Below are 26,971 nucleotides of genomic sequence, written 5' to 3'. Positions count from 1 at the left end.
GTCCATGGAGGATTCTGAGGTTTCCAGAAGCTGGTCAGTAAATTAAAATTGATTTTGCCATGATATGAAAAATTCAGATCAAAATACTCTAATAGAGCACTCAACTACCCAATAGAAAAAGTCATACGTAAAAGTTACCTGGTTTACCTGTATCAAGATAATGGCATCCATGTGTGATGTATGCTTCAAACTTCCCATAGTTCCACCTCTTAACTATTTAGTCTACTCCTGATTTTGTGCTAGCTAGCAGAAGTAACCTATTCTAACATATGTTTAAAGATATTTTGGAGAAAATCATTACCAAATTTCCTGGGGGAGCATGCCCCCAGACCCCATAGATTTAAGTGTACATGCAAGAGAAAGAATGGAAACTTGTCACTTAAACTCCTGGAGCCTTCCTTGCACTGCATATGGCAAACACTTTACAATCATGTGTATCCATAATATATATATAGGTTTAACAATTGATAATCCTGCCAACATGATTGAAAGTAACATTTATATGTAGAAGTGTATACAAAAGCATGCTGCATAACAAATACTAAAAGAATGTTTTATTAAAGTATCATACTATAACTATGCGACTATAAACTAATAACACACAGTCTCCCACTACCAGCATCATACTTATTGTGACTATCATTCATTGCGAACCTTATAACATTTCAAAAAAAACTAAGGTATCACTTTTCATAGCTATGTTCTGTCTATACAAAATTCTAGCAATTAACTATGTGTATGTTTACTACACCAGTTGGCTAGTATGTTTAATTATTTAACACAGTACAGCCCATGCATAAGTTTTGGAATCAGTAATACACATTGAGAACTGCCAAAACAAATTCAAAATGTGTACTATTTACAGTCATAGCAGTCATAAAAGTGTCGTGTTGGGTATAGCTAATGCAACAAGTTTAAGGAAGCTAGTAGATTATCGTTATTTACTGCACACTACACAAGGCAGTGGGATTGATTCTTTATATGGAGGGCAAGGAAGAGATGTACACTTGACTTCCACTGGGTATAATAACAAACCCTTGTCAGTTTTATTGCTTCTTTTAGCACTTTTAAATGCCTCATCCACACACACGTAATCAACTTTAGACTGATCCCCAAGTGATGTCATCAGATATCCTCTGTACTCCTTCATCCATCCACTGGGGCATTTAACCTTAGCTGGCACCATGTATGTGATGGAACGAATAGCAAGACAAACAGCACAAGGAATATCGCGATTTATAATGGACACCATCCTATCATACTCTGCTCCATACATATATGCCCTTTTTTGTGTGATAGTAACATCATTTGAGTACTCTGGATCTACTGGTAGACACTGAGCATTGCTACCTCCTCCCATTTCTGCATGGTTAGCACCAGCCACTATACCAGAATAGATCACCTCTGCAGTTTCTGGACAACCGTTGTGGCCCCAATGGATGTACAGTGTTTCAGTTTTCCCTGAATGGTAGATAACAATTATGCAGTAGCTACTCAGTAATAATAATGCAACTAATATGTACATAGCTGATAGTTTTGTAATAACATGGGCACTTGTGGCTAAATCTTGCATGACCAGACCTGTTTCCTTGCGTGGTTTTTAAAATGTCTCTTTTATGGTTCTCTGTCATGCATTACAACGGCCTTGTCGGCTAAAATGTGACAGTCACCTTACAGAGTTTACCTAAAATAAATAAAATTTATTTAATTGTAAAGTTTTCTTCAAAAGTTGTGGTATCTAATCCACTGTGGTACACTGACTGTTATTACCTGAACTGCCAGAAGGACCTTGTGATCCAGCAACACCTTTTGCTCCAGGTGGACCCTGAGGGCCAGGATAACCAATATGTCCTCTAGGACCCTGCGATCCTACTGGTCCGGTTAGTCCTTGGAACCCTGGATTGCCCTGTGGCCCTGCAGCACCAATTTCTCCTTTTGATCCTTTTCCCCCTAACAGTAACAGCAGAAGGAACAAGTAAATGCAAAGACATCACAACAAAGCATATGGTAACTTTTATACAGTTGAAAAATAAGTCTGCCTTACCTAATACAGGTGTACTTTTGGCCAGTTTATTTATATACAATATGTGTATGTACAATATTATAGCCAATCATCGGTTAGTTGGAGGGTGCAAAAATTCACTGAAAATTATCTATATAGTATAGTGTCACTTTTATCTCACACATACAGTCATTATGAATATAAAGCTATAAGTGCAGTCAATTGAGCTTTACTAAAAGCACAATTACACTGACAGTGAATTAGTAGAGGGAAAACTTCATGACAAGGCCATAACTACAGTATTTGAAAACTTGTTGTTTGAATATTTTCAAAGCTTTGATTGGTTGGTAAGCAAAAAATAAAAGAACAAAATTTGTACTAGTTGTGTTAGACATGTTTATAAATTCTGGTCACAAGCCAAGTAGTTATTTCACTTTACAGTAAGGCCATACCTATTTTGAAGGTTGTTGTTCAAAGATGAAAAACTGGAATACCTGCTTCGAAAATAACCCGCTATACAGTATACAGTTTAGTAAGTTAGATTAAAAAAGCATTTATACTGTACTACTATCTGCAGACATGTGAAGTAAACAGTACCTTCCACATAGCTATTATGACGGAATATAAAAGTAGTACAATGAGCTAAAGACAGCGCATGGATTGCTGTAAACTGAAGGTATGACTCCTACAGTCACTTAGTATGAAGATCAAATACAATGATCACACTAAATGATGACAAGAGTCATACCATCAATTTACAATGTTAAGTTTGATACATCATATCATGTCATAAATTTTCTTAGCCAAGGTTGTGGAAGGACACTGCACATGTAGTGTACTCTTTCTATGGGATCTATATACCTATGAATGTTTGCCTATTGTGATCAAAATTTCACCCACCAGCAGCTCTGTTACTAGGGTATGTATATTGATTATTTTGCAATGATTACAAATTAATTTATATATGTTATGCTACCTTCCTTTTTTCAAAATTCAGCTCTGTGTAAAATTAGGTTGTTTGGGTTGTTTGCACAAAAACTTCTGAAATAGGCATACATTTAAAAATTTGCTCATGTTCTGTCAGGAAAGGTAGAGCAGGTAAAACATTGGGGGGGTGTGGCTTAAAAATTGAAATTTATACAGTAGAGTTTGAAGATAATAATTATGGATGTTGGAATCTGGGGGCTTGCCCCCAAGAAATGTTTTTGGAGTAGTCATTTGTGACTGGATTTTGGAAAAACGATCCAAATCGCACATTAGAAGTTCCGAGATAAACGGTTTTAAAGAATTGAAGCCAGCATAACTCTCCAAGGATAGCAAGCACGCGTATGAAATTTACACAAAAGATGCATCAATCTGTTACCTTTCAAGCCACTTCCAGTACTTGTAGCTGCTTGTACAGTTTCCCGCCAAATAAGATAGAAAATCTGAGCAGTTGGACGAGCGAAGTAGTATCACGAGTGCTCACAAAGGGGTGGAGGCTGGGGGGTGGCGGGGAGGGCAAAAGTTAGACCTCAAAATGGAGGCAGACCACGATTGGAGTCCAGACACGAGATTACAGGGCTGTGCTGGCTCCTTAGTGGCTGATATGTAGCAAAGTCAACAGAGAACACGTCTGGCCAACATTATAAGGCTGTCCACCAGTAAACCACTGACTCTTGCCAGGCCAGGTCCTTCACAAGGCCTGAAACCGCCATTTGAGCACTCCACACCACCCAGAAAAGACGTGTGTAAATACCAGCCTCGTGTAGTTTGGGTAGTGCTGAGGGTCAAAACTTGTAGTACGATAGTGTAGCTATCCACTGGTGGTGTTAGTTTGATTTTGCCTGATGTGCGATTTGGATCGGTTCTGTAAAATCTGGTCACATTTAAAGTTTTAAAAAGTGACTGTTCTATTAGAGTTATTAACTGTTGTTTTAGAGTACCTCAGTACAATTAAGCGTTGTCCAGTGAAAGTGGAGGTGGAGGTGGGGGTATGGTCCCCCCTCCTCCACCATCTCTACATCCTATGTGTCATGTCCTAACCCTGTGTGTGATAAAATATAGCTGAATTTTGTGTGCATGTATGTGAAATATGACTAAACCATTTGTATAGAAAACACAGCAGTAATACTTATTGGTTTCTAGCAAGAGTACATAATATATATATATATTATGAACTCTTGCCTCTAGTAAATGAGAGACATTGAGGCTACATAGCCTCTCTACTAACCACTCAAGTTATTTTTATTTCTGTGGTTGAGTTCAAGTGGTATATGATCAATAGGTTTAGTAAACACATTGATGCGATTATTTGTAAGAGTCTGTTCAAATAAGAGGAATCCATGTCCATTTTTACTGTTTTGAGCTATTAGCTACCACTAAAAATTTCCCCAAAAATGGCACAATTGATTTTGTTATAATCTTTACTTTCAAATTTCATGCACTATACTATGAAAGGAGAATGTTTCTATACTTAATATTTCTATACTTTTAGGCAAAATACAATTTGAATTAACATTTCATATTTTCATTGTAATTCCTACTACTAGTTGAAGCCTAGGAATTATGCTTGGGAACTTTGATTGCAAATGGTATTCTGGAATAGTTATGTTTTACTGCAAATCAACACTTTGTGCTGTCAGCGAAAAGAAGTGGGGCAAAAAGGAAAACAATGTCCATGCATTGTACATACTGTGGTATTCCAAAGGAATTCTTTGTAGTTGAAGTATCTACCAGTGAAAAACCCTGTAGCCTTAGCTATAATAAAGGATTTAATTACAAATTATACAATCATGCACCCATAATGCCAAGATTACTGCATTATTCATAACGTCACACTTTCATGTGTCCTGCAGCCCCAAACTTGGTACTTCAACAAGATCCTGACCATAATGGCACACTTTTAGTATTAGTTTGCTAAAGAGAGGCAACCAAATGCTTACTTTCTCAAACGTATTATAGTTTCAGAGACTATAGTATGTTCACGCTGAGCTGAATCCTGAAAAACAGCTAAAAATTAAAAGTGGATTTTTTCTCAATAGAGTTAACATTTCAGCCAACCAGATGATTATTGGTAACAGCAAAGGAGTCAACAACAGACATGTACGGTTTGGCTCCATTACAAGTTCGGGAAAGGGCCGTAATGGACGCTGTACTTATATGGCTTCCCATAGGAAATGTATTGTGAAAATTTTGATTGGCTGTAAATATTATGTCAAACATTTGAACAAAATGATTTTGAAATATTTTTAGCGGATCAAGCAGTACTACAATTGAGCCAAATTTCAAGATCGTGTGTAATTGCATCCATGAGTTATTAAATGTCTTTGAGGATTCAGCTCAACGTGAACATACTATAGTTGTAAAATCTAAATTTAAACCAGAGAAATTAATTTTTTAGTATATAGTACAGGAATGTAGTCATACAATTAAGTTCTTGTTTCTGTGCATATACAGTCATTATATATAGTGCTAAATTTCAGCTAACTCAAAATCTGTAGCTTATATTACTTGTCAACCATTTGCAATGCAACATACAGCCAGAGTACCCTTATTTTTAAGATGGAATGTAAGTACATGAACAGTTATGTATAAATTATTGCTTTTTGTACAGGATCAAAACTAACTTAAACGTGTGGTTGATCTAATTTCGTAGAAAATGACAGGAGGATGAGCATAAAAAGAATAAAATCGAGCATAATAAAGAGATTTTGAGAGAAATTCGGAATGAAATATTGAAGGATAATAAGTTCCATAAGCCTATATTGAAAACTTTGCTCTTCAAAACTGCATGTGATGGAAAAGATCGATATACTCTAGTATAACAATCAGTTGCCTGGTTGTTCTATTAGAGTTATTGACTGTTCTATTATAGAGTATATTGATCTTTTTCTGTGATTATGTAGTTTAACCATCAAGGATTTGTAGTATGGCTGAAATATTCTTCCTATTATGCTAGCATTATGCTCAATGCTTTCAGGCACCTATTATGCTCATAATTATGCCAGCATAATTGGAGGGCCCCTAGCACATAATATTGGAGAATTTGAATTACCGTAAATGACTAAAGTTTGAAGTAACTAGTTTAACGAATTTGGCAAATCGAGGAATTTCGCCAAACTTTATTCGCCAATCAGGTATATTCAGTATATAGTTCCATATTAACTACATGGTAAATTTGCCAAAATTTTGTCTGTCAATTGCAACTTGCTTTGCATGCTGATTCGTCAAAATTAAGTTGTTTAGCCAAATTATCACTGATCATGGTATAGGTTGTGAAGGTCAAAATACTTACTGTTTTAATACTGATGGTCACCCGGTCACTACTTAAAAATAGTGAGTATGCACTGTGGCAGAAGTAGTAATATTTTTATAGTGTAATGAAATTTCTACTAGCCAGGTTTTGTAACCTGAATGCCAAATATGAGGAAATTACAGATTCACAATTTCACCCCGATAGCAATTCCCCCTCCAAAATAACTGATTAGATGTTGGGACAACAGACAATGCAACTGTATGTAAAGTTGAAATTTGGTTTGTGGAACCCAAACCTTTGTGACTGCAGGTAATCAGAGTGAAAGCTACAGACTTTTGGTAGTTAGACAATATTAATGGAGATAGTTATGTTTGTACTGAGAATTTTCATACGTTTATGTCTACAGTAGACCCGGCTTTCCTAGCCCTATCCTCCACTCTTTTATATTGCTTTAATCTGTATGTAGTTTATGAGCTACAAGATTAATCAGTTACCCGGTAGACCAGTGTATCCATGTGCTCCTTTTAAGCGTATAATGTTAAACACATTTGACAATAATATAATGCAAACTAGTTTCACCTACATGACTTGCACAATGCATTTACTTACCTGGAGCACTTGTGTATCCACGGTCACCTTTAGAGCCTATACATGTATGTGCATACACAAATGGTTTTACATATAGCAGAAGTTTATCAAAGTACCTTTATCTCCATAGTACCCACGATCACCTTTTGGACCAGGTAAGCCTGGAGGACCAGATGGACCTTCAGATCCATTTTTACATGAACATGGTGGTTTAGTAGGGAAAAAGTCTGAGAAAGATGCCTGCATCTGTGTAATTAAAAATTTTTTCATACCAGTAGTTGTTCACATATACCTGCAATACTACCAGAGTTGGGGGTAACTAGTTACTTTTGTAACTAAGTTACGTAACAGATTACTTTTAAAGTAACTAGTAATATAACTAGTTATTTGCTTTGTAACTAGTAACTTGTAACTAGGAGTGATTGTTTGAAAAGTAACTAAGTTACAATAATAACTAATTATAATAGTCACATTGTAACTATAACTAATTATGCTTCAAAAGCAAGTGCACTTCAATTTTAGTGTCATATATGCTACAGCCACATTAAGTAGACAGATTCTGTGTACTGTTCTCTATGATTCAGCTTGAGTAACAGACGTAGCATTAGTTAAAACCGACCTAAAAGAGCAACAGAATTGTTTTTTTTAAGTGCAGCACATATGTATTGCATCTCTAATGATACATTTATGTGCAAAATTCATGCTACAAAAGCTAAAAACAAGTCATAATTTATACTACAAAAGTAACTAGTAACTAGAGTACTTAGTTACCTTTTGAAAAGTAACTGTAACTGTAACGAAGTTACATGGGATAAAAGTAATGTGTAACTAGTAACTAGGTACTTTTCTGAAGTAACTATCCCAACTGTGAATACTACACATTTCAAATTTTACATTTCATAGGGACACATATGAATAAATATGCAAAATGGAAAGCATGAAATTTCTAGGGGGGGGGGGGGGCATGCAATGCACCCCCTAAAGGAAATTAACATTCTAGATCTGGGATTGAATATGTGACCTGATCTTGCATAGAAAACCTACCTTTTGGCACATTGGTCAATTTTCTGTTTTATAGCCTAAATGAGGTACTGGGTGCTCATCTATCTTGTGTTAAAATTTCAGCTTAATAGCATTCCTGAGATATAGATAATTTTCTGTCCTATACATTACAAACTAACTTTTATGGTTCTGTGAGTGATTAAGGGTGACAAATGGTGACAAATCACTTTGTTTACCAATAATTCCATTCTTATCATCTAAAATACTTTAAAAGACATTTCTGATAGTTTAATGAAATATTCTTGGTGCTTTTCTACAATTAAATGGCTCATATCATTGTCTAAGACTAAATTTTAGCCATTCCAACACCTGAACAAATCACCCAATTTGTAAGTTAATTGTTGTCCCACTCATGTGAAATTACTACATGGTCTGATATAACCATCCATATCTCCTAGGAAAAAGAAGCTATGGGTGTGAAACTTCACAGCAAGAAGCTTAAGGTTTAATAGTTGCTTTATCCAAATATGCAAAAAAATTAATTTAAAAAATTTTCATTTTAGTTTTCCCAAAAAGTTTGCTTGTGCCCAAAAGGTAGGTTTTCCAAGATTTGGTCACATATTTGATTGAACTCCTACCATAGACTATTTCTGAATGTAATTTTTAAGACAATGGGTTCAGTAAAGTTAGTAAACACATGATGAGGACATGTTTTTACAGGCTTTTGACTTCTTACCTATACCACACGTGACCCCTACCCGCCTGATTCAATTGCACGTACACAGGTTCTAATAGTTCTTGCACGACAACAAAAACCAGTGAAATCACGTGCATAGGGTTTTGACCAATCAAATCAATTCATTTTTGAACTTCAAACTATAATTACCACACGTGACTTCTGCTTTAAAACTGTCGACGCGCAAGAACTATTAGAACCTGTGTACAGTGGCATGCTGGCACTGACTCGGATCTGGCTATTAACACTTACTTTTGCATCGGTAGGTATTTCTGGCAGAATTTCCCTCTTAGCGGCCCTTACACTTGACTGCCTGTCTTTCAACAACATGGCAACCTGACTGTCTATTTCAATCTGGCGATCAATCAGTTGCAACAGCTGTTCTTTCTGTGTACTTATCACGGACTGGAAATACCAGCTAGACATCACGAACAAAGTAATACTGAGTAGCGATAGAATCGCATTCATGTAAGGCAGCACCGAATATCCTTTCTTATCAGACATCGCCCACAAATTATTAAGCTTATTCATAAACAAGTCTCGTGACTCAGTGCGACCTAGCTCACGTGCACAGCACGCCTTGCATTATTGTGCAATACAGTAGTGCAGAGATACATAATGTGGATGAATTATAGATCAGGGAGTTCAGGAATCTCCTATGAAATGTCTAAGTTATACAAGTTATAGCTGCCAAACTATATGCAAGCACTAATAGTTTTCAAAGCGGCTATTAGCCACAAGTGATGAAGTAGCTATATACTGGCCATGCAGCCTAATTATTCTGGCATAATCTTAAGTGCTTTGAATTTGAAGCATCATGCAAGCACAATAATAGGCAGAATAACCAACCAGTTGTATTAGTTCACTGTAAAAATTAATGTCAATCTATTGTAATACAATAGTCAGTAACTGCATGCATGTAATACAGCAGACATGCATGCATGCATGCAGATAGCGTTGATACGGCTGTTTTATTAGAGCACATTATACACATTACACTGCATGTAATGCACAAAGCAGCCAAATTGAATTAAGTCATTGGAAATTATACTTTTACACAGTTCCATGCAAGTCAAAGTAAAGTAGCTATTATATCCATTCAAAAAGCATGGGAAATAAGGTATCATAATTATGGGTATAATAATGGGTTAAACTTTTGAGCACAGTAGCATCTAATATATTAGGTAAAATTAAAAGAAAAGTCAGGGAATATAAGATACTATACATCTTGTGGGGCAACATACACCACAGGATAATCTATAAAGTTGTATGCTTTGTCTTCAGTTGAGGCAAATAGTAGACTGTACGAGGCAAATAGTAGACTGTATACAAGTCTTGTACAGTCTACTATTTGCCTCAACTACAATAGCTATTCTATCTCACCGTGACAAAGTGTTTTTTTTGTGGTTCATCATTTGAATTGAATGAAATTGCCTCACAATCTATAGTCATAGCTACTTTTAAACTCTTAAAATAAGATTGGCCCTTTTTTTCATGTATAAATCATTGGCTAAAAACTTATTTTTAATACTATAGCCCTAGCTAACACAAAGAAAAGTAGGTGGGGAAGAGATGAATGTTTTGGTTAATAAATGAGCATAATAATATAATTTGAGGTACTTTGTTCTCTATAGTCTTATGATTGAAACTTAATGTCTGAATAGTATAATAGCAAAGAAAGGGTTTTGTGTGGTAAATTAAAGTTTCAGTGAAGGGTGCAATTGCAGAGTTTTCTCTTGTGTGAAACACACATAGCACATTCCAGCTATAAGGGGTATTGCATGGGGTAATGTTCTCCTGAGTCCCCAGCTATAGATCAAATAGAATCTCACTAGTAACCAAAAAATATGATAAAGATTGAGACTCACAAACATTTTAAAGAAAGAAAACTGAAAAGAGAGGAATTAAAAGACAACAATACAGTAGCTCCAAGGTTAGGTTTTGAAGAAAACTTAGCTACACTACAGATAGTATACAATGACGGATCCAGGATGGGGCATTTGGGGCAAATGCCCCCCCCCCCCTTCAAGAAATTGCATACAAGATAGAGATACTCTAATAGAGCAGTCAATTACTCTAATAAAGCAGTCACAATGTTCATGAGGCAGTGTAGCTTACCTATGAAGCTATAAATAGGATTTTATTTTACATAACAGACGTGATATAGATGGTAAGAATAACTAGTTATTATTGTCGTGACCTTTTTTTTTTTTTTTTGTTTGTTTTTTTTTTTTTTTTTTTTGGTCTTCAACTGGTTTTCAGAAAGGTGCCCCCCCTCTTTCCAAACTCTGGATCCGCCCCTGGTATATTCTACATACCGTAGAATATACTATCTATGGCTACACTCCTTTCTTATATTTGACAAATTTAATTTACAATATTATTGTTAGAGGTTTTTCGGTGACTAAGGGGTGTGCCTTGAGAATTACCCTGCAACATTAAAATATAATGAGTATAATTATATACTGCAATTTGAAACCTATCCTAGCATGCCCCTGGAAGTGCAGAATACTGCAGATGCCACTTATGTCAAATTCAAACAGAATGATTATAGCTATACAATGATAGTTAGTCTAAGTACCGTGGGGTAACAGCTTTATGACTGACAATTTAATTTATAAGATATCGCATTAGCTATAGACGTGTGTTCATAAAATTCCCTGAGTGCATGGCTATGATTATAGTGAACTTTTTATCATGCTTACTAGACATATGGCTAGGCCTGCGTTAAATATGCCAGCATAATAAAAAGCATAATAGGCTGGAGTCAGGGAGTGCTATGCCAGCATAATGCTAGCATATTAGGTGGATATTTTAAACTATATGGAGCTTAATTCCATGAAAACAGATCGATACTCCCTAATAGAGCAGTCAGAGGAAACTGCAAACTACAACAATGTGCATTGTACGTAGTTCCTTAGATCGATACTCTCTAATAGAACAGTCACTTTGTAGTGAAATACTCTAATGCTCCAAGATAAGTACAAGAAATGTTGTTAACCAAGAAGCATAATGCAAGCATATAATGGGTATACTGAATGGAAATTTCCTGAAAGCATTTTAAGCAACATTTTGAGTATATTTGACTCCGGCAGGCCTATACATATGGCTTATTATCATCATCTAGTGATAGGTGACTGTTGTGGTAATGCATTTAACAGAGCAAGAATTTTTGGCACAATTAAGGTTTATGGTACAACAGAATAAATTATCTAAAAGCTGATTATGCGGGCATGCTCATTTATGGGGCTACGGACAACTGTGGGTGGCTTTAGTCAGCAGGTAAATTAGTGTGTGAATTTCTTACTTGGGAAATTAATGTGCATGTATTAAGGTATGATGTACTAGAAATGTAAGCATGTAGTTAATCGATCTACATTAATTCACTGGGAAGTTGAGTATCTGCTATTGTTCTGTATAAATTATTGTCATGATTTAGACTAGTAATGTCCAAGGAGTTATATATAGTGACAGTGGAGTGGTATACAGAGAGTTCTCACCAGTGTGTGAAGTATACAGTCAGCATGTACAGCAAAGAGGGTCAGGAGGATGGTACCCAGGGATATTCATGTCTAATAGATACCATGAGATTGTATTAAACTAAACATTGGACTAAAAATTGTAAAAAGAGTTGAGATCTGGAAGCAGTTATATATATATATTATAAGATTATAAGCTTGAAAGTTTAAAAAGAAAAACAACTGTTTAAAGTTGCCTTACATTCCTATGTTAAATAATTACAATTTGCTATCAAGATTAAAATTGTTGAAGTCCAATAATGCAACAGGCCACCAAAGTGGACAAGTGGAAATTTTTGAAAAATAGCTATCACAATATTAAATCTTGAGGTACTTTCACAGCAAAAATAGTGTTCCAATACTACCTATTCTAACCCCGTCTTTATTCAGTATTGGAACAACTATTTTTAAAAACTCCCTATAATGAGACTAAACAAACCTCAAATTTATAAATGACTCTAATGTTATTCACTATTGGGGGCTGTGGTCTGTTTTTATTTGAGCCAAGATAGAATTTTTGGACTACTAGCTCCAACACCTAAACATAGACGGAATAAATACAGTCAGAATTTATATATGAATTATGCTGTGTTTTCGTCAAATGGTGAACTGTAAATAAATGCACACATGCATAACTACAACTAGCCACAAGTAGCCCTTTTTTATTGTCATTATATCACAGGAATCATATCTCAATACCTTAAAAATTCTTGTACAAGGAGGTGTATGGTTTAAACAGCACTGCTCTGGGGCTACAAATGTTTCTTTAAAAACTAAAAATACTATAGGTGAATGTTTCTCCTGCAAAAATTGGTCTTGTTAACTAATAAAAGCTAAATTTCTTGTCATTTGTGCTGTATTGAATTCTTCAGGCCTAGAAAAGCTCCAATCAGAACATTGGGCTGCAGAACAGAAATTTGGAAATTGAAGAAATGGCGTATTAGCAGCATTACGACCTAGTTTTAATCCACAATTCCACACACACACACATGCACTGCAATGACGAGTCGCATGTTAGCACTAAACCTGTCATTTTAAATGCTGTATTTTTACACATGTAATAGCCACGGTCTGTCAGGTTACAGAAAGTCATGATCAGTATTCATTAGATATACCATATGCACGCTATAAACACTTGGTGTATATATATATAAACGTATAACACTTACTCATTTTCGTGCTGGTGCCTGAAAAGCCATGTTATTTCATATAACGCACACTACAAAACAGGTTACTTTTTGGTCATATTTATAGCAAACAGCTGTTGTAATAATATTCACTGATACCAGCACATTCTCCTGTATTATGTACGTAACACAGATGTGCACGTTAGGTCCCCACATGTAAAATTTATAGTTAATTTGCAAAAAACTTTTTTACAAAAAAAAATTTGAAATAAAGCACAAACAAACATCTATGTAACTGTATACATTATTCTGTATAGCTAATGTAGTAGTAGTCATAAAAATCACACGCCCTATAGCTGTAAAGAAAGAATGCAACCACTATTCACAGCTAGTACACTACATAATGCAACTAGCACACACCAAGTCTAGGGAAGGTATATTATGTAGAATAGTTATTTACTACACACCACACAAGTGAGATCTTTTGATTTACTATAAGGAGGACAAAGAAGAGATGCACACTTGACTTCCACTGGGTACAACATCAAGCCCTTGTCAGTTTTACCACTTTGTTTAGCACTTTTGAAAGCCTCATCCACACACATATAATCAACTTTTGGCTGATATCCAAGAGATGTCATCAGATATCCTTTGTACTCTTTGGTCCATCCACTGGGACAATTAACTTTAGCTGGCACCATGTAAGTAGTAGAGCGATTAGCAAGACAAAGAGCACAAGGAATGTCATGGTTTACAACAGATGCAGCACTGTCAAACTCTGCTCCATATATATAAGCTCTCTTCTGTGTGATACTGACATCATTTGAGTACTCTGGATCTACTGGTAGACACTGAGCATTACTACCTCCTCCATTTTCTTCATGGTTAGCACCAGCCATTTTACCAGAATAGATCACCTCTGCAGTTTCTGGACAATGAATGTGGCCCCAACGAATGTACAATGCTTCAGTTTTCCCTGATATATAGGTACAACATCAGTATGCACATTAGTAAGAACTGCATGTGTAAGTACTTATATGTACTCAATTTTGAAGCAATCATATTAATAGCTTCATGCTAGTGGTATATAAATGCATGGTGTCCATGTTTTGTGGTTAAACTAAAGAAACTAATTACATAAGTATCACCACCCTCTCAAGATGTATTCATATCTCGTAGCTAAATCTATGTATTACCTGGACTACCAGTAAGGCCTTGTGATCCAACAACACCAGGTGAACCCTGTTCTCCAGGCAAACCATGTTGACCAGGTAGACCCTGTTCTCCAGGAGGACCAGTTGGTCCCATAGGGCCCGGATGACCGTTTTGACCTTGCACTCCAACTGCTCCTGGAGGTCCTTGATATCCCTGATTTCCTGGCGGACCTTGTGATCCTGGAGCTCCAATTTCTCCTTTTGATCCTTGTATCCCTGTAACTCCCTGTGGCCCTACAGTTCCTGGATTGCCTGTTTTTCCTTTTATCCCTTGTTCTCCTTGTAGTCCTGGAGAACCAACTTCTCCTCTTAATCCTTGTTCACCTGTTACACAGCATTGTTTTAGTAAGGAGCTTTAGTTATAGTCATAGCTAGTTAGTTTCATTAATAATTTTACTAATCTTTCTTTATTTCTTTTAGTTACAGATTTAGTTTTAAAAACATGAAAATCTCTTAGTTATAAATTTAGTTATGCATATAAAAACCTTTTAGTTTAGTTGTACATAAGAAAATTTTTTGGTTTTAGTTGTAGCGTTAGATATTTCCTTAGTTTTATTCCATTGTTTTTAGTTATAGGTTTAGTTTTAGTTGTAATACGAATTTGCATTTTATACGTAGTTGTTAACTAATACATATTTGCCTTATTAAAAGTACTTTTAGTTTTAGTAATTAACTGTTCACCTGGCAATCCTTGTGGACCCATTGCTCCTTGTAGTCCCTGTGGTCCTGAAGAGCCAATTTTTCCTTTCAATCCTTTAATTCCTTGAGGTCCAGCTAGTCCTGTATCACCTGGTTCTCCTTTAAACCCACGTCCCCCTGGTGACCCCCGTTGTCCTGGTAAGCCAGGTTCTCCCACTGTTCCTTCTGGTCCTGGTAATCCTTGTGGCCCATCTTGTCCTGGTTTTCCTCTTTTTCCTTGTGGTCCAGATTCTCCCACTATTCCTTGTTGACCTGGTGATCCTCTTGGACCCTCTAGTCCTGGTGCCCCCTGCTCTCCTTTCACTCCTCGAAATCCTGGACATCCATCTTGTCCTGGCTCTCCTTTTATTCCACGTTGTCCTGGTGATCCTTGCAGGCCCTCTAGTCCTGGAGCACCTCATCCTCCTTTTATTCCCTGAAGTCCTTGTAATCCATCTTGTCCTGGTTCTCCTTTCATTCCACGTTGCCCTGGTGACCCTCGTGGACCATCTAGTCCTGGAGCCCCTTGGTCTCCTTTCACACCTTGAAGTCCTGGTAACCCATTTTGCCCAGGTTTTCCTCGTTGCCCTGGTGATCCTCGCAGACCCTCTAGTCCTGGAGCACCTTGTCCTCCTTTCATTCCTTGAAGTCCTTGTAATCCATCTTTCCCTGGTTCTCCTTTCATTCCACGTTGCCCTGGTGACCCTCGTGGACCATCTAGTCCTGGAGCTCCTTGGTCTCCTTTCACACCTTGAAGTCCTGGTAACCCATCTTGCCCAGGTTTTCCTCGTTTCCCTGGTGATCCTCTTGGACCATCTAGTCCTAATGCACCTTTCTCTCCCTTCATTCCGTCTTGTCCCGGTGGTCCATATGGTCCTGAAAAACATTAATTGGCTAACCATTAATAGTAATCCAAAAGACACCCTCAAAATCTATGCCAAACATCTTCATAAAAATACCTTTTGCCATTAATGATTACACCAGCACAAGTGTATTGACCTTAATTCTATAGTAAGGTTTGGGATTTCCTGGCCAAATATATCAGTCAAAAACCAGCCTCAATTTTCCTTCATGTCAGCTTGGCAGTATTGATTTGGCTTAATTAAGCCTAAAAATGTCTGCAGAGTAACCCCAAACCCTTCAATTATTATTTTAATTTCAACTGAATTTTCTACTAACTCACTGATGTCTTTGCCTAGGATAATTTGATGGTCAAAGCTATGGGCTTAGTTTCTTCACTTTTCAAAGTTGGTTGTTGTTTTTTTGCCAACCACAGCAGTCACATGTACAATGCACGCACCTTCGCCCTCACTTGTGTCCTAGTTCTTCCTCCATTACTTCATATAGGTGTTTATTGTGGTATCAGATCTTGGCTTAAGTATTGGCTATTATGAGAATTGCCTGCAATTTTCTGTACTGACTGCAGAGGCACTGGTCATTGCTTGTAATGCTGTATAATGAGTGGAAATAGTTGAAAACAAGGTGGAATGGCCACTTTACTTTTCAATAGTTGAGGCATATGTTCAGTTGCACAATTAATATTACAATAGAGATCAGACAGGAGTGTAAGCCAGGATTTTTGATGGGAGGTTCCAACAGCAGTATCGAGTTCCACCTGCTGAGAGACTTTCAATATTTTAATGAATCAAAACTCAGCAAATTGCTATAATATTATGCAAATAGTACATTAATTATAATGCATATAAGTGTCCCTGGGTTGAAGCTATAGTACTAGATAATGCTACCTAGTGGAAACAGATAGTATAACACATATAGACATCTGTACATTGATATAAGAACCATGAATCCACTGATACAAATGGAATGACTTACAATCAAAATGTAGCTAGCACATGATGGATTCATTTTGCATGCCCAAGTGATAAATTACTGGAGTTCTATATCTTCACACCAAAGCTATAGCAGTATATATAAGTAATGTTAGAATGTCTGAAAACCTGCAGTTCCTTAACATATTATGGATTTTTACATGCATGTTCTATTAGAGTATAGGTGATTGCTCTGTTAGAGTATCTACCTGACTGCTCAATTAGAGTATATCAATCTTGTTAACAAGTTTTTAGTAAATACTTCTCTGAGAGATGAATGCAAGCTTTATCAATTGCACTATTACTCATTCATTTTGTCTTGCCACACTAAATGGTATATTAGGGTCCCACTGTAAACTCTAAAGTCTAAATGTTGCAGGGGGGGGGGGTTCTTGAACCCCTTGGAACCCCTCCTCCCTACACCCCTGATAGAAATAAAAAACAATAAAACAAGGGGTCATCTACACCTGCAACTATACTAGTAGACATTTTATCTCTACTTTGGACAAGGCTATATGTGACCGGATTTGCAAAAAGGGTCTTCCACACACATCCAATTTACTGACTTTGACAATCCATAACTTCAGATTGAAAAATACTATTGACTTAAAATTTGGTCAGTAGTGCGCACCATCATAGCTTAAGGGATAGAGAAAATTTCAGCACTTCATGCCTTTTGATCATGGAGTTATGGTCTTCCAATTCATAGAATTAGATGTTACCCATTTTGCAAATTTGATCACATAATTGTCAGGCCAAAAGAAGGAATTAAATGTCCACCAGTACAGTTGCAGGTGGAGATTGATGACCCAGTGGTGGCTTGATCCTCAGCAACAATGCAGTCTATTAATGACTATTTATTTGGATTTGTAAAAATCTTCTAACTTGGAAGTGTGGGCATGAAAATACAGTATGCAATGAACTGTATGGCCTTAACAATACACCGCTTATCCAGTTGACAAAGTATAAAACAGCTGAGAAGATGTAAACTTGTCTGGCATGCATACTGTAGAGTCTGATTGTTAACTGCATGTATATATAATTATTATATACTCATTAAGTGTATAGTTATTTCATGTGCTTAATCATGGTTGATAAGTGCATAGCATACAGGGGTATATTATTTATTATAAGTGCACATGGACAAACATAAATCTCCAACATGAGGTGCAGCTGTAAAAGAGAAAAAATGCTAGAGGTTTATCAACTGTGCTAGGCTTAAAATTCCATGTGGTACATGGCCAATAACAACATGGATTTCACTATGCTTAAGAAAACAAAATGGTTTTCTGCAGCATGGAAATCATGCTCCGCACAAAGGATTTGCATAGCAACTGTACTCCAAATATTGGTAGCTTTAGTTTAATAATAACTTGCATCAGAAACTTAGACAGTAGCTATTTACTGAACAAGTTTCCATAGATTATTAATACTGTATCCTCACATTGAGCCTCCAATTGCCTTAGAATTTTTTCAACATATTTATATTTAGATCAATTCTATTAATAGCCATTTGGAGATGTTGTAACTGCAAATAAAGAAAGATTAGATTGGAGTGCAAGTGCAAGTGCATGAGAGAAATGTTACCAGGTGTTTGTGGTTTACAGATCCCACAAAACCAAATAAAGTCAATGGAAATTTATCTTGGCTATCTAACAATGCAGTCACCCCAATGTATGCAAGATATTTAACTAGAACAGTCACAAGTGTATACAGTGTATGTGACCCCGAAAATCAATTGTACTTGCAAAATTCTATTTTTACTATAAAACATACTGAAATAAACTCTGGTTGTTAGCACATACGCTTATTAACTTCCCACCTTGTTAAGTGCATGCGCCTAATAAGAACATCTCATTGTGTTCATGGATTGGCTCTCTTGGAGCAGTATGATTTGCAGTCATGATGTGTAGAAGATTTATGACTGTACCATTACTCAGAAGGTCTCTTCAACAGTATGTTACAATCTTTACTAATACACGTTATGAGTTTAATGCAAGGCATGGATGGTTCTTTCTCATTATTTGGTGTGTCAGTAACATGGATGACTACCATTTAGCCTTACCAGAATGCCACCATGGCCTAAAGAAACAGTAACTTAATCAAAGCCTTTCTAATATAATGGCCTTGATCATCTAAATACTTTCGTCAGGACAGTATTTAAATACAGTTTTAAATACTTAGGTTTACCAATTGACTCAACTAAATATTTGATTGTCTATCTACACTGTATGTATGTTATCTTCTAATCTATACACATAATGTAACTACTGTAAATGTAAATAAGTTGTAAGGCAACAAGCTATCACTGTGCAAGTACAGGGGTATATGTGACTCGGGTCTGGCAAAACCGGCCTTATCACCCACAACAACAGGTTTGATTTTTTCGTCACAAACACAAAGCTACATGACCACATTATCAGATTTCACTGTCACAACCAGCCTGGGTTAACTGGTCTGCTTATGCTGGTTGCATTTTCCAAGCTCAGTGGCAAGCTGTACGAGTGGTCTTGGGCCTAAATGGAGCTCTGGCCAACAAGTAGATGGCTGTGTGTGGCTATACAACTCCGTGGTGTTGGATAAAGACTAGTACTGTTCATTTAATTTCATTTTAGCCAAGTTTAAGTCCTGAATGGCCCATAACTTGGTCTTATTCATCCCTTCACCTTCCTCTTCCGTTTTCTTTGATTAACCCCTTGCCCTCCCACCGCCCCCACCACCACCCATTGTAATGCTCACCTGATACAGCCGAGCCACAGTCAACCTCGGTAAAAAAATCTATCTAAAATGTTGGGAAACTTGGCTGTTGGCTATTTGTTCACTGGATGGTATTAAAGGTAAGGAATTGGTGAAAAACACGTGAAAATTTTGTACACGTAACTAAAGCCATTGGTGAGCTACAATACTTTGAAAACTTAAAACCGGCGTACTTCAATACTTGTAAATAGGTGATAAGCCTGGTTTTGTCAGACCAGACCACATATGTGTATTGTATGCTTATAGTAGTATAGAGGATATCCACTAAATTTACAACCAAAAACATTATAATAAAAATGTGATGTTTTCTTACATCGGGACGGTAAACGAATGAATTGTAGGTACAGATATGCATAGAAAGTGCAAATTGCAGAAAATAAACCGGTTATGAAAGTTTCTCCAGAGCGACAGATTCCTTTACATGTATAACAGGGTAACTGGAAGGAGGAGCCCATCCGTAGTTCATGTGGCAAGTTACTCTCCAAGCTGCATTTGTTACCCGTACTTTTGAATGGGATTCACTATAGTCATTCACCATCAAAAATTCTTGGGCACGCTGCATATCTTATTATTTTCATTCAAATAATAATACACACATATCCTCTATTGATGATCTAATATAAACATCACTTCTTTAAATATTTTATTCATTAACCTGCAGCTCTCCAGTCGAAATATTTTCCTTGCAATACACAAAAGTCTCTCAACAGGTACAGACAAAGCCGGCACACTTGGGTGCTAGGAATATTTAACTTAATTTAGTTTCTTAAGTGGATCCTCCCATTGTGGTAAGCAAGGTGACAGGAAAGTAAATGCTTTAGAATCCATAAAAGCAGTGCTGGTTGTCAAGCTATGCATAACTGATTTGATACTCTTCATGACCAAAGATTCATTTGATTTTAAAATCTATTTGTAAGTATTTAAATAGATTAGGAAAGTATGTAATACAAATACATCCAGTTTCCAAACTACAATACAATTACTCAAAATTTGCATCTAAATGCAATTAAATACAAAATCAATACTCATGTATTTGACACCAAGTCTGGGAGCAACTTATTACAAAGTGGAAGCAATTATTAACATATGCATGTACATCCATTGACACATGTTTATGATGAATTCGATTCAGGGTTTATTCTAATCCCAGTTCATGACAAATGTTGATGTGAATGTAACTAACAGTGATTATATCCTGTCAAGGATTCTGTGACAAATTTACTTGGAAGGGAGATCAGCAGCAAGTAATGATATCTGGGATATTTGGAAGAATGACTATATTTGTTGAGTTTAAGAGAGCAATTTTCACTGTGTCATCAAGTATGAACAGTTCTTCGCCTCAAGTTGGATGAATGGATATTATCAAGATGATAAGATGCCAAGATGAGTGTGGGAATTTTGTAAAATTGAAAACCAATAATTAGTAATCATACAGTACGGTAGTACTGTATATTAGAGATCATGGAGATTTGGGTTTTTCTAGCCAAAAATTTCACCCAAAAACCAGTTTCACAACTACATCCTGGCACCTTGGCAGTATTGGTTAGGTATAACCAAGCCCAAAAGTGCCTTCAGTATAATCTTAAAGGCTTCCAATAAATTGTTACAAAAATTTTTTTTTTAAATTTATACAATGGAATTTTCTACTGACTAACTACCTGCCCGATGCCTTCAGGCAAGCATAACTCATTAACGACTAAGGCTATGGGCTTGATTTTTTTTTCACTGTTTGACGTCGCTTTGTCCCAAGATGTGCCTTTTGGCATACCGCAGTATGCACAATGCACACATCATGGACTTACCATTGTCCTCCTTTGTGCCCCATTTCTTTTTGCTGACAGCCCAAGGTGTCTATTCGCAGTAGCACGGTGCATGGCTTCCCAACAGTACGTTTCTAAACGGGAATCGTTCATATTTTCCGTGGTAACTGGACTGATTGCAGAGACGATTCTATCACTGTTCTTCGTTTGTAATGCTGTGAAATGGGCTGAAAATAGCTGAAAGCAAAGCATAATGGTGGCTGCACTTTCAAGGCAGTAATTGATAGTTGGGGGCACGCGAATCGTCGTATTCTCATGGTGACTGGATTGTTACAGAGGTACTTCTACTGTTTTTCATCTGTAGCACTGTGTAACGGGCTGAACATAGCTGAAAGTGAAGCATAATGGCCACTGCACTGTCAAAGCAGTATTTTATGGCTTGGGCGCATGCCATTCAAACGAAACCATTAATTCTGGTGCCACTATGATCCTTTCTTTTGATGCGGTATGCATGGGTTCGATAGCCATAATAATGTTACAAAAAAAGTAAACAAACAAATTTAAGGAAAAATTAGAAATTTTAAGTTCGATTAGGGATGATAGAAAAAAAAAGTTGGGAAACAAGGGAGGTCACCTACACCTGCAGATATTCTACTGGACATTTAATCCCTAATTCAGTCTTGGTCTTGAGGTATAGACTGAATTAGCGATTAAATGTTCACTAGTATATCTGCAGGTGTAGGCAACCTCCCTTGTTTCCCTACTTTTTTTTCTATGATCCCTAATCAAACTTAAAATTCCTAATTCTTGTGATGGTAAAATATGTATAGCTTATGTTTATTTACCTGGGAACAGGCATGTGCAGCAACGTTGAAACCGGGTCACTACTGCTGACCCGGATGACCCACTGACCCGGATGTGACCCGGATGTGACCCGGATTAATTAAAGCCGAGACGTGTTTCGGCTAGTCTCGGGTGAGCGAACGAGTCTACATTTTGAGCGTTCGATTCGTGTTGAGTAAATATTGCAATTTCAGCCTAGCTGTAGGTTGAAGACCAAAAAAAAAAAAAAAAAAAAAAAAGGTCTTCACATACTGACAATAGCTACCCCTCACCATAGATACCCTCAGTTTCGTGCTACATACTGCACTTACTAACAAATAGGCATGGCTGAGCATATGTGGTAATGCGATAAGTGGGCGTGGCTCACGAAAGAGCTACGCGATAGTGTTTATAAGTTCCACGTCGTCAAACGAACAATCTCGCAAACAAAATAAGGCTGAATACCACCAAATTCTATCAGAGCTAGATCGGTTAAATGTTACCAACTTTTATGAGACTCTTGAGATCAGCGTTTTAGGTCACTTCCAGCAATTTTCAGTCACTAACACTTACAATGTACTACATTTTATTGATAAGGACATCAATATCACAAGGTCACTGGTTCGACGGATGCTGGATGATGCCTCGAAGGTTTGTATGACTGCATCCCAGAGGATTTTTATGGCAAGGGATTGCCGAGAGTGGTTGTGATAATGTACTTGTAATTTAATATTTTTGTTTTGTTTCGTAATTGCTGTTTTTGTTTGTAATTGTAATTACTTTTCTCCCTTGCCATGCCCACGTTGGTATCACTTGATCACCAGCCTTGTGGTCGCATGTGACCGAGGGTTACTGAATTTGTAAATGTATATACATGTCTCATTTATTATGATGGTTTCAACAACATTCGTTTCTCACGTGATCCAATCCGGGTCAGACCCGGATAAATTGTAAACCGGGTCAGACCCGGATGACCCGGAGAAAATGTGACCCGGATGACCCGGATGACCCAACCCGGTTTCAACGCTGATGTGCAGTGTACTGAATGATTAAGTCTAGCTAAAATCATTTAGGGGCACGGTTGTCATGCTCTGCTTTCAGTGACCAAATGTACAAGCGCTTCAATCAATTTTGTGGCATCTAAACACACGTTTCAAGGAACTGTGGATACAGAAAATTAATGCCTAAATATTGTTTAGAACATGACAACTAGCTTGATGGGAAGGCAACACGCAGACGGCAGACGCTTGTCAGAATCCAAGACATATACTAGACATAAGTTAAGTATTACATGTGATGCTTAGCTACTAGCCTTTCAACTGTGGTCAGGCAGGCTGGCAAGCAAACAAAAAATGGGTTTGGGTGAATTTTTATCAATTTAATATCTGGCCTTGCGTGTTTTCTTATATTTTTAACAGCAGATTTGAGGTTATCTTAGAAAAGCAAAAATTCTTCCATAAAAGTAATTTTCATCATACAAATTATTTTTATGATAATTTTGGTGGCAGCATTATGGGATGCCATTTTGTTTGGGGGATTCTACTATACCTTTAATGTAAAGCAGTTTACACAACAGTTTTTAAGTTAGTAGAACACTGGAGTATAATATCACTTAATAAACAAGCACTCAATCAGCATTATTTAAATTATACTACTATGATTTTTCAAAAGAATGACAAAAACTTCCAAGCATGAAAAAAAGCCAATGAATCTCATAGAAGCTAAAAAAACTAGGGAGTTTAAGAGATGGCTACTGCATCCAAGGAAGGCAGCAGGCATGCAAATTACCCATTCCTGCATGACTCGGGGAGAGAGGGTGACAATAAATAACAATGCGGGTTTTTCAGTCTGGCAATTGGAATGAGAACAATTTAAATCCCTTAATGAGGAACAACTGCCTTATACTGTGTATGTAATAAAACATGTACCGTACCTGCAAGACTATCATTTCCACCTGCACCTTTAGAACCCGCATGTATCGTAATACAAGCTATATTATTTGCAAGACAATCAAGACACATGGTAGTGTGTCATGTGTCCAAGAAATAGATGTTACTACATTTTTAATAATGCCACTATTAGCATTAACGCCAATGCAGCCATTCTTGGCTGCCACCTTAAATTACAGACTTTTTTCACCCAAGCTTCCAAAGACCCCACTATTATTCACAGCTTGGATGTTTTTGTGTGGATAACTATTATACCTTGGGGGACCAGTGTATATTTGAGGTTAAAAAGTAAACTAATAATAAGTTACTGTTCTAGAAATATTGTGCAAGTTTAGTAGTTCAATTTGCTGTGTTATGTTTTGTTACATATGTATCCATGCATGAAACACAGCCATTTACCTGGAAGACCTGTGTATCCACGTTCACCTTTAGAACCTGTGTAAAGACGTAAAATAAATATTATTCATTATCCACACTAATGAAATCATGCATACAGTAGGACCTATTTCTCTGGACCCAAAATATCCAAAGTACTCAGCTAACCAAACAGTCTGAAGTTCTGCACATGACTAATAATTGAAGGGAAATGGTTGCAATTTATTGGCTTGACAGCTGCAGTACTGCTGAAGGGCAGCCATTCAAAGGATTGGGAATGTGATTAGTTACTTTGATGATTTGGTGGTAACTATTGGTTAGTTTTGGTGGTGATCACGGCCCATAACCATTGCATTGAAGTACACAATCCTCTTGTATTCTGTTGACCGTCCATTGATTTGTGGAAGGTATTTCTAAGCTCCACCATCAGTTAACAAGTACGCACAACAAGTGTAAGGAAATTTACATTTGAGTAGGGATCACAGATAAAAAAAGCAATGAAACGATCTACACTGCAGTTATACTATATAGCTGACATTTAATTCCTACTTAAAAATGTCAATAGTTATTATATAGCTTAGCTACATGGGATTAAATGTTAGCTGCAGGTGTGGATGACCTCCTTTGTTTCATTACTTTTTTATCTGTGATCCTTACACAATTGATGTAAAATTTCTATTTTTTTCTTTATACTTGTTGTCATTACCATCACATACTGTATCAAAGAAAAGAATAGCATTGGAAACATTAACCACACAACTGAATATGTTTCCCAATTATCAATCACCACTCCTTTTCCAGCTATCTATATTGTAGCTTTATAAATGAAGAGGAGTATGTGAAGAACCTCTGCAAACAATCCACTCACTACAGAAATTACGGTTGAACAAGTATCCCGATTATCAATTGCGAAGTGACCATTTTATTTCAATTTCAGCTACCGTATGTTCCACCCATTATACAGCATTACAAGTGAAGAACAGTATGATAAGTGCCTCTATAATCAATCCAGCCACTCTATAGAAATAAAGTATTGAAGTTGTGCCATGAGTTACTACCACTCAACACCAATGTGGTAGTGGAGGAAGAAATGGGACACAAAAGAGGACAAAGGTATCCAGATGCGTGTATTGTAGCTGCTGTGGTTGGTGTCTCAAGCCAAAGTGATGTCGAACAGTGAAGAAATCAAGCCCATAGTCTTATCCATAGTTGAGTTATGTTTGCGTGGAGGCATCAGTCAGGTAGTCAGTTAGCAGAAAATTCAGCTAAATTAGAAACTTGTTGGAAGGGCTGGTTGGGCCAGGGTTGCTCTGAAGATATTTATTGGCTTGGTTATACTTGCCCAATACCGCCAAGCTGTTATAAAGGAAAAGTGAGGCTGATTTTGGGTGATATTCTTGGGAAGAAAGCCCAAGTTTCAATGATCACTACTATACAGTTACTACATACCACATTATGTAATGACTGCTTTTCGTGCATGGACTAATGATTCAAAGTTACAGAATATCCAAAGTTAAGAACAGGGCTTGGACCCAATAGGTTTGGATAAACAAAGTCCCAGGTCATTTTATACTTGTGTAGCCAGTGGTATAATAATTATACAGTATGCACTGTTGTACAAAGTAACTTCTTGACAGTTTTTCACCCAATACAGTGGAACGTCAGTTATCCAAACTCCTTGGGACTAGTGGTGGTCCACAGGTCTGAAAAGTCCGTATCTCTGAAACTGTGTATAAATAACTTAAAACAGCATAAAGATTTTTTTTTAATTATCAGTTTTTCAACTACCCTAATAGAACAATCACTACTCTAATAGAGCAGTCATTTCCATGGTTCAGTTACCTAAGAATCCAGATAAGTGGGGTCCGGATAGCTGAGGTTCCACTGTAGTGACAGATTTCACCACAACTTAATGTAATTCATACCATGATGTAAACAATGCACATAATACAAACTACACGTCCACATCTACCTGTAGAGCCTATATGAAATAAAGAACCATAGAATGACCACGCTATGAAGCAGGTTACCTGTAAGTCCATAGTAACCACGTTCTCCTTTAGACCCTTTAGAACCTAATAAAAAAGATTACATAAACATGGACTTTTGCATTGTACCTGTAGATCCATAGTAACCACGTTCTCCTTTAGACCCTTTAGAACCTAATACAATTTGAAGATTACATAAACATGCACTTTTACATTGTACCTGTAGATCCATAGTAACCACGTTCACCTTTAGAACCTACAAAAACATGAAGATCAAATAACCATATTTGCTGTTAATCCACATTCACCCTTTGGACCAGGAGGTCCTCGAGCTCCAGATGCACCTATGCATGTGCAAGATCGGTAATCAGGGTAACGGTCATATATCA

The 26,971-nt window shown here is 36.9% G+C and overlaps 1 protein-coding gene and 1 pseudogene across 1 annotated transcript; both read right to left on the bottom strand.

Moving 5' to 3' along the window:
* Positions 1-643: 643 nt before the first annotated feature.
* On the bottom strand, positions 644-9,104 carry LOC136265100 (short-chain collagen C4-like). Its single transcript, XM_066059887.1, has 5 exons — positions 8,818-9,104; positions 6,944-7,073; positions 6,849-6,884; positions 1,771-1,950; positions 644-1,461 (listed from the first exon to the last, which is right to left on the bottom strand). The coding sequence occupies exons 1-5, from the start codon at positions 9,094-9,096 to the stop codon at positions 938-940; spliced, it is 1,149 nt and encodes a 382-aa protein (XP_065915959.1). The 5' UTR covers positions 9,097-9,104; the 3' UTR covers positions 644-937.
* A 4,319-nt stretch (positions 9,105-13,423) lies between these two features.
* LOC136265103 (collagen alpha-1(III) chain-like) lies at positions 13,424-26,971 on the bottom strand (annotated as a pseudogene).

This window comes from Dysidea avara, chromosome 8, assembly GCF_963678975.1.
Source record: "Dysidea avara chromosome 8, odDysAvar1.4, whole genome shotgun sequence".
Lineage (NCBI taxonomy): Eukaryota > Metazoa > Porifera > Demospongiae > Dictyoceratida > Dysideidae > Dysidea > Dysidea avara.
The sequence above is the reverse complement of the archived record's forward strand: the minus strand, read 5'-3'. Positions and strand labels throughout refer to the sequence as shown.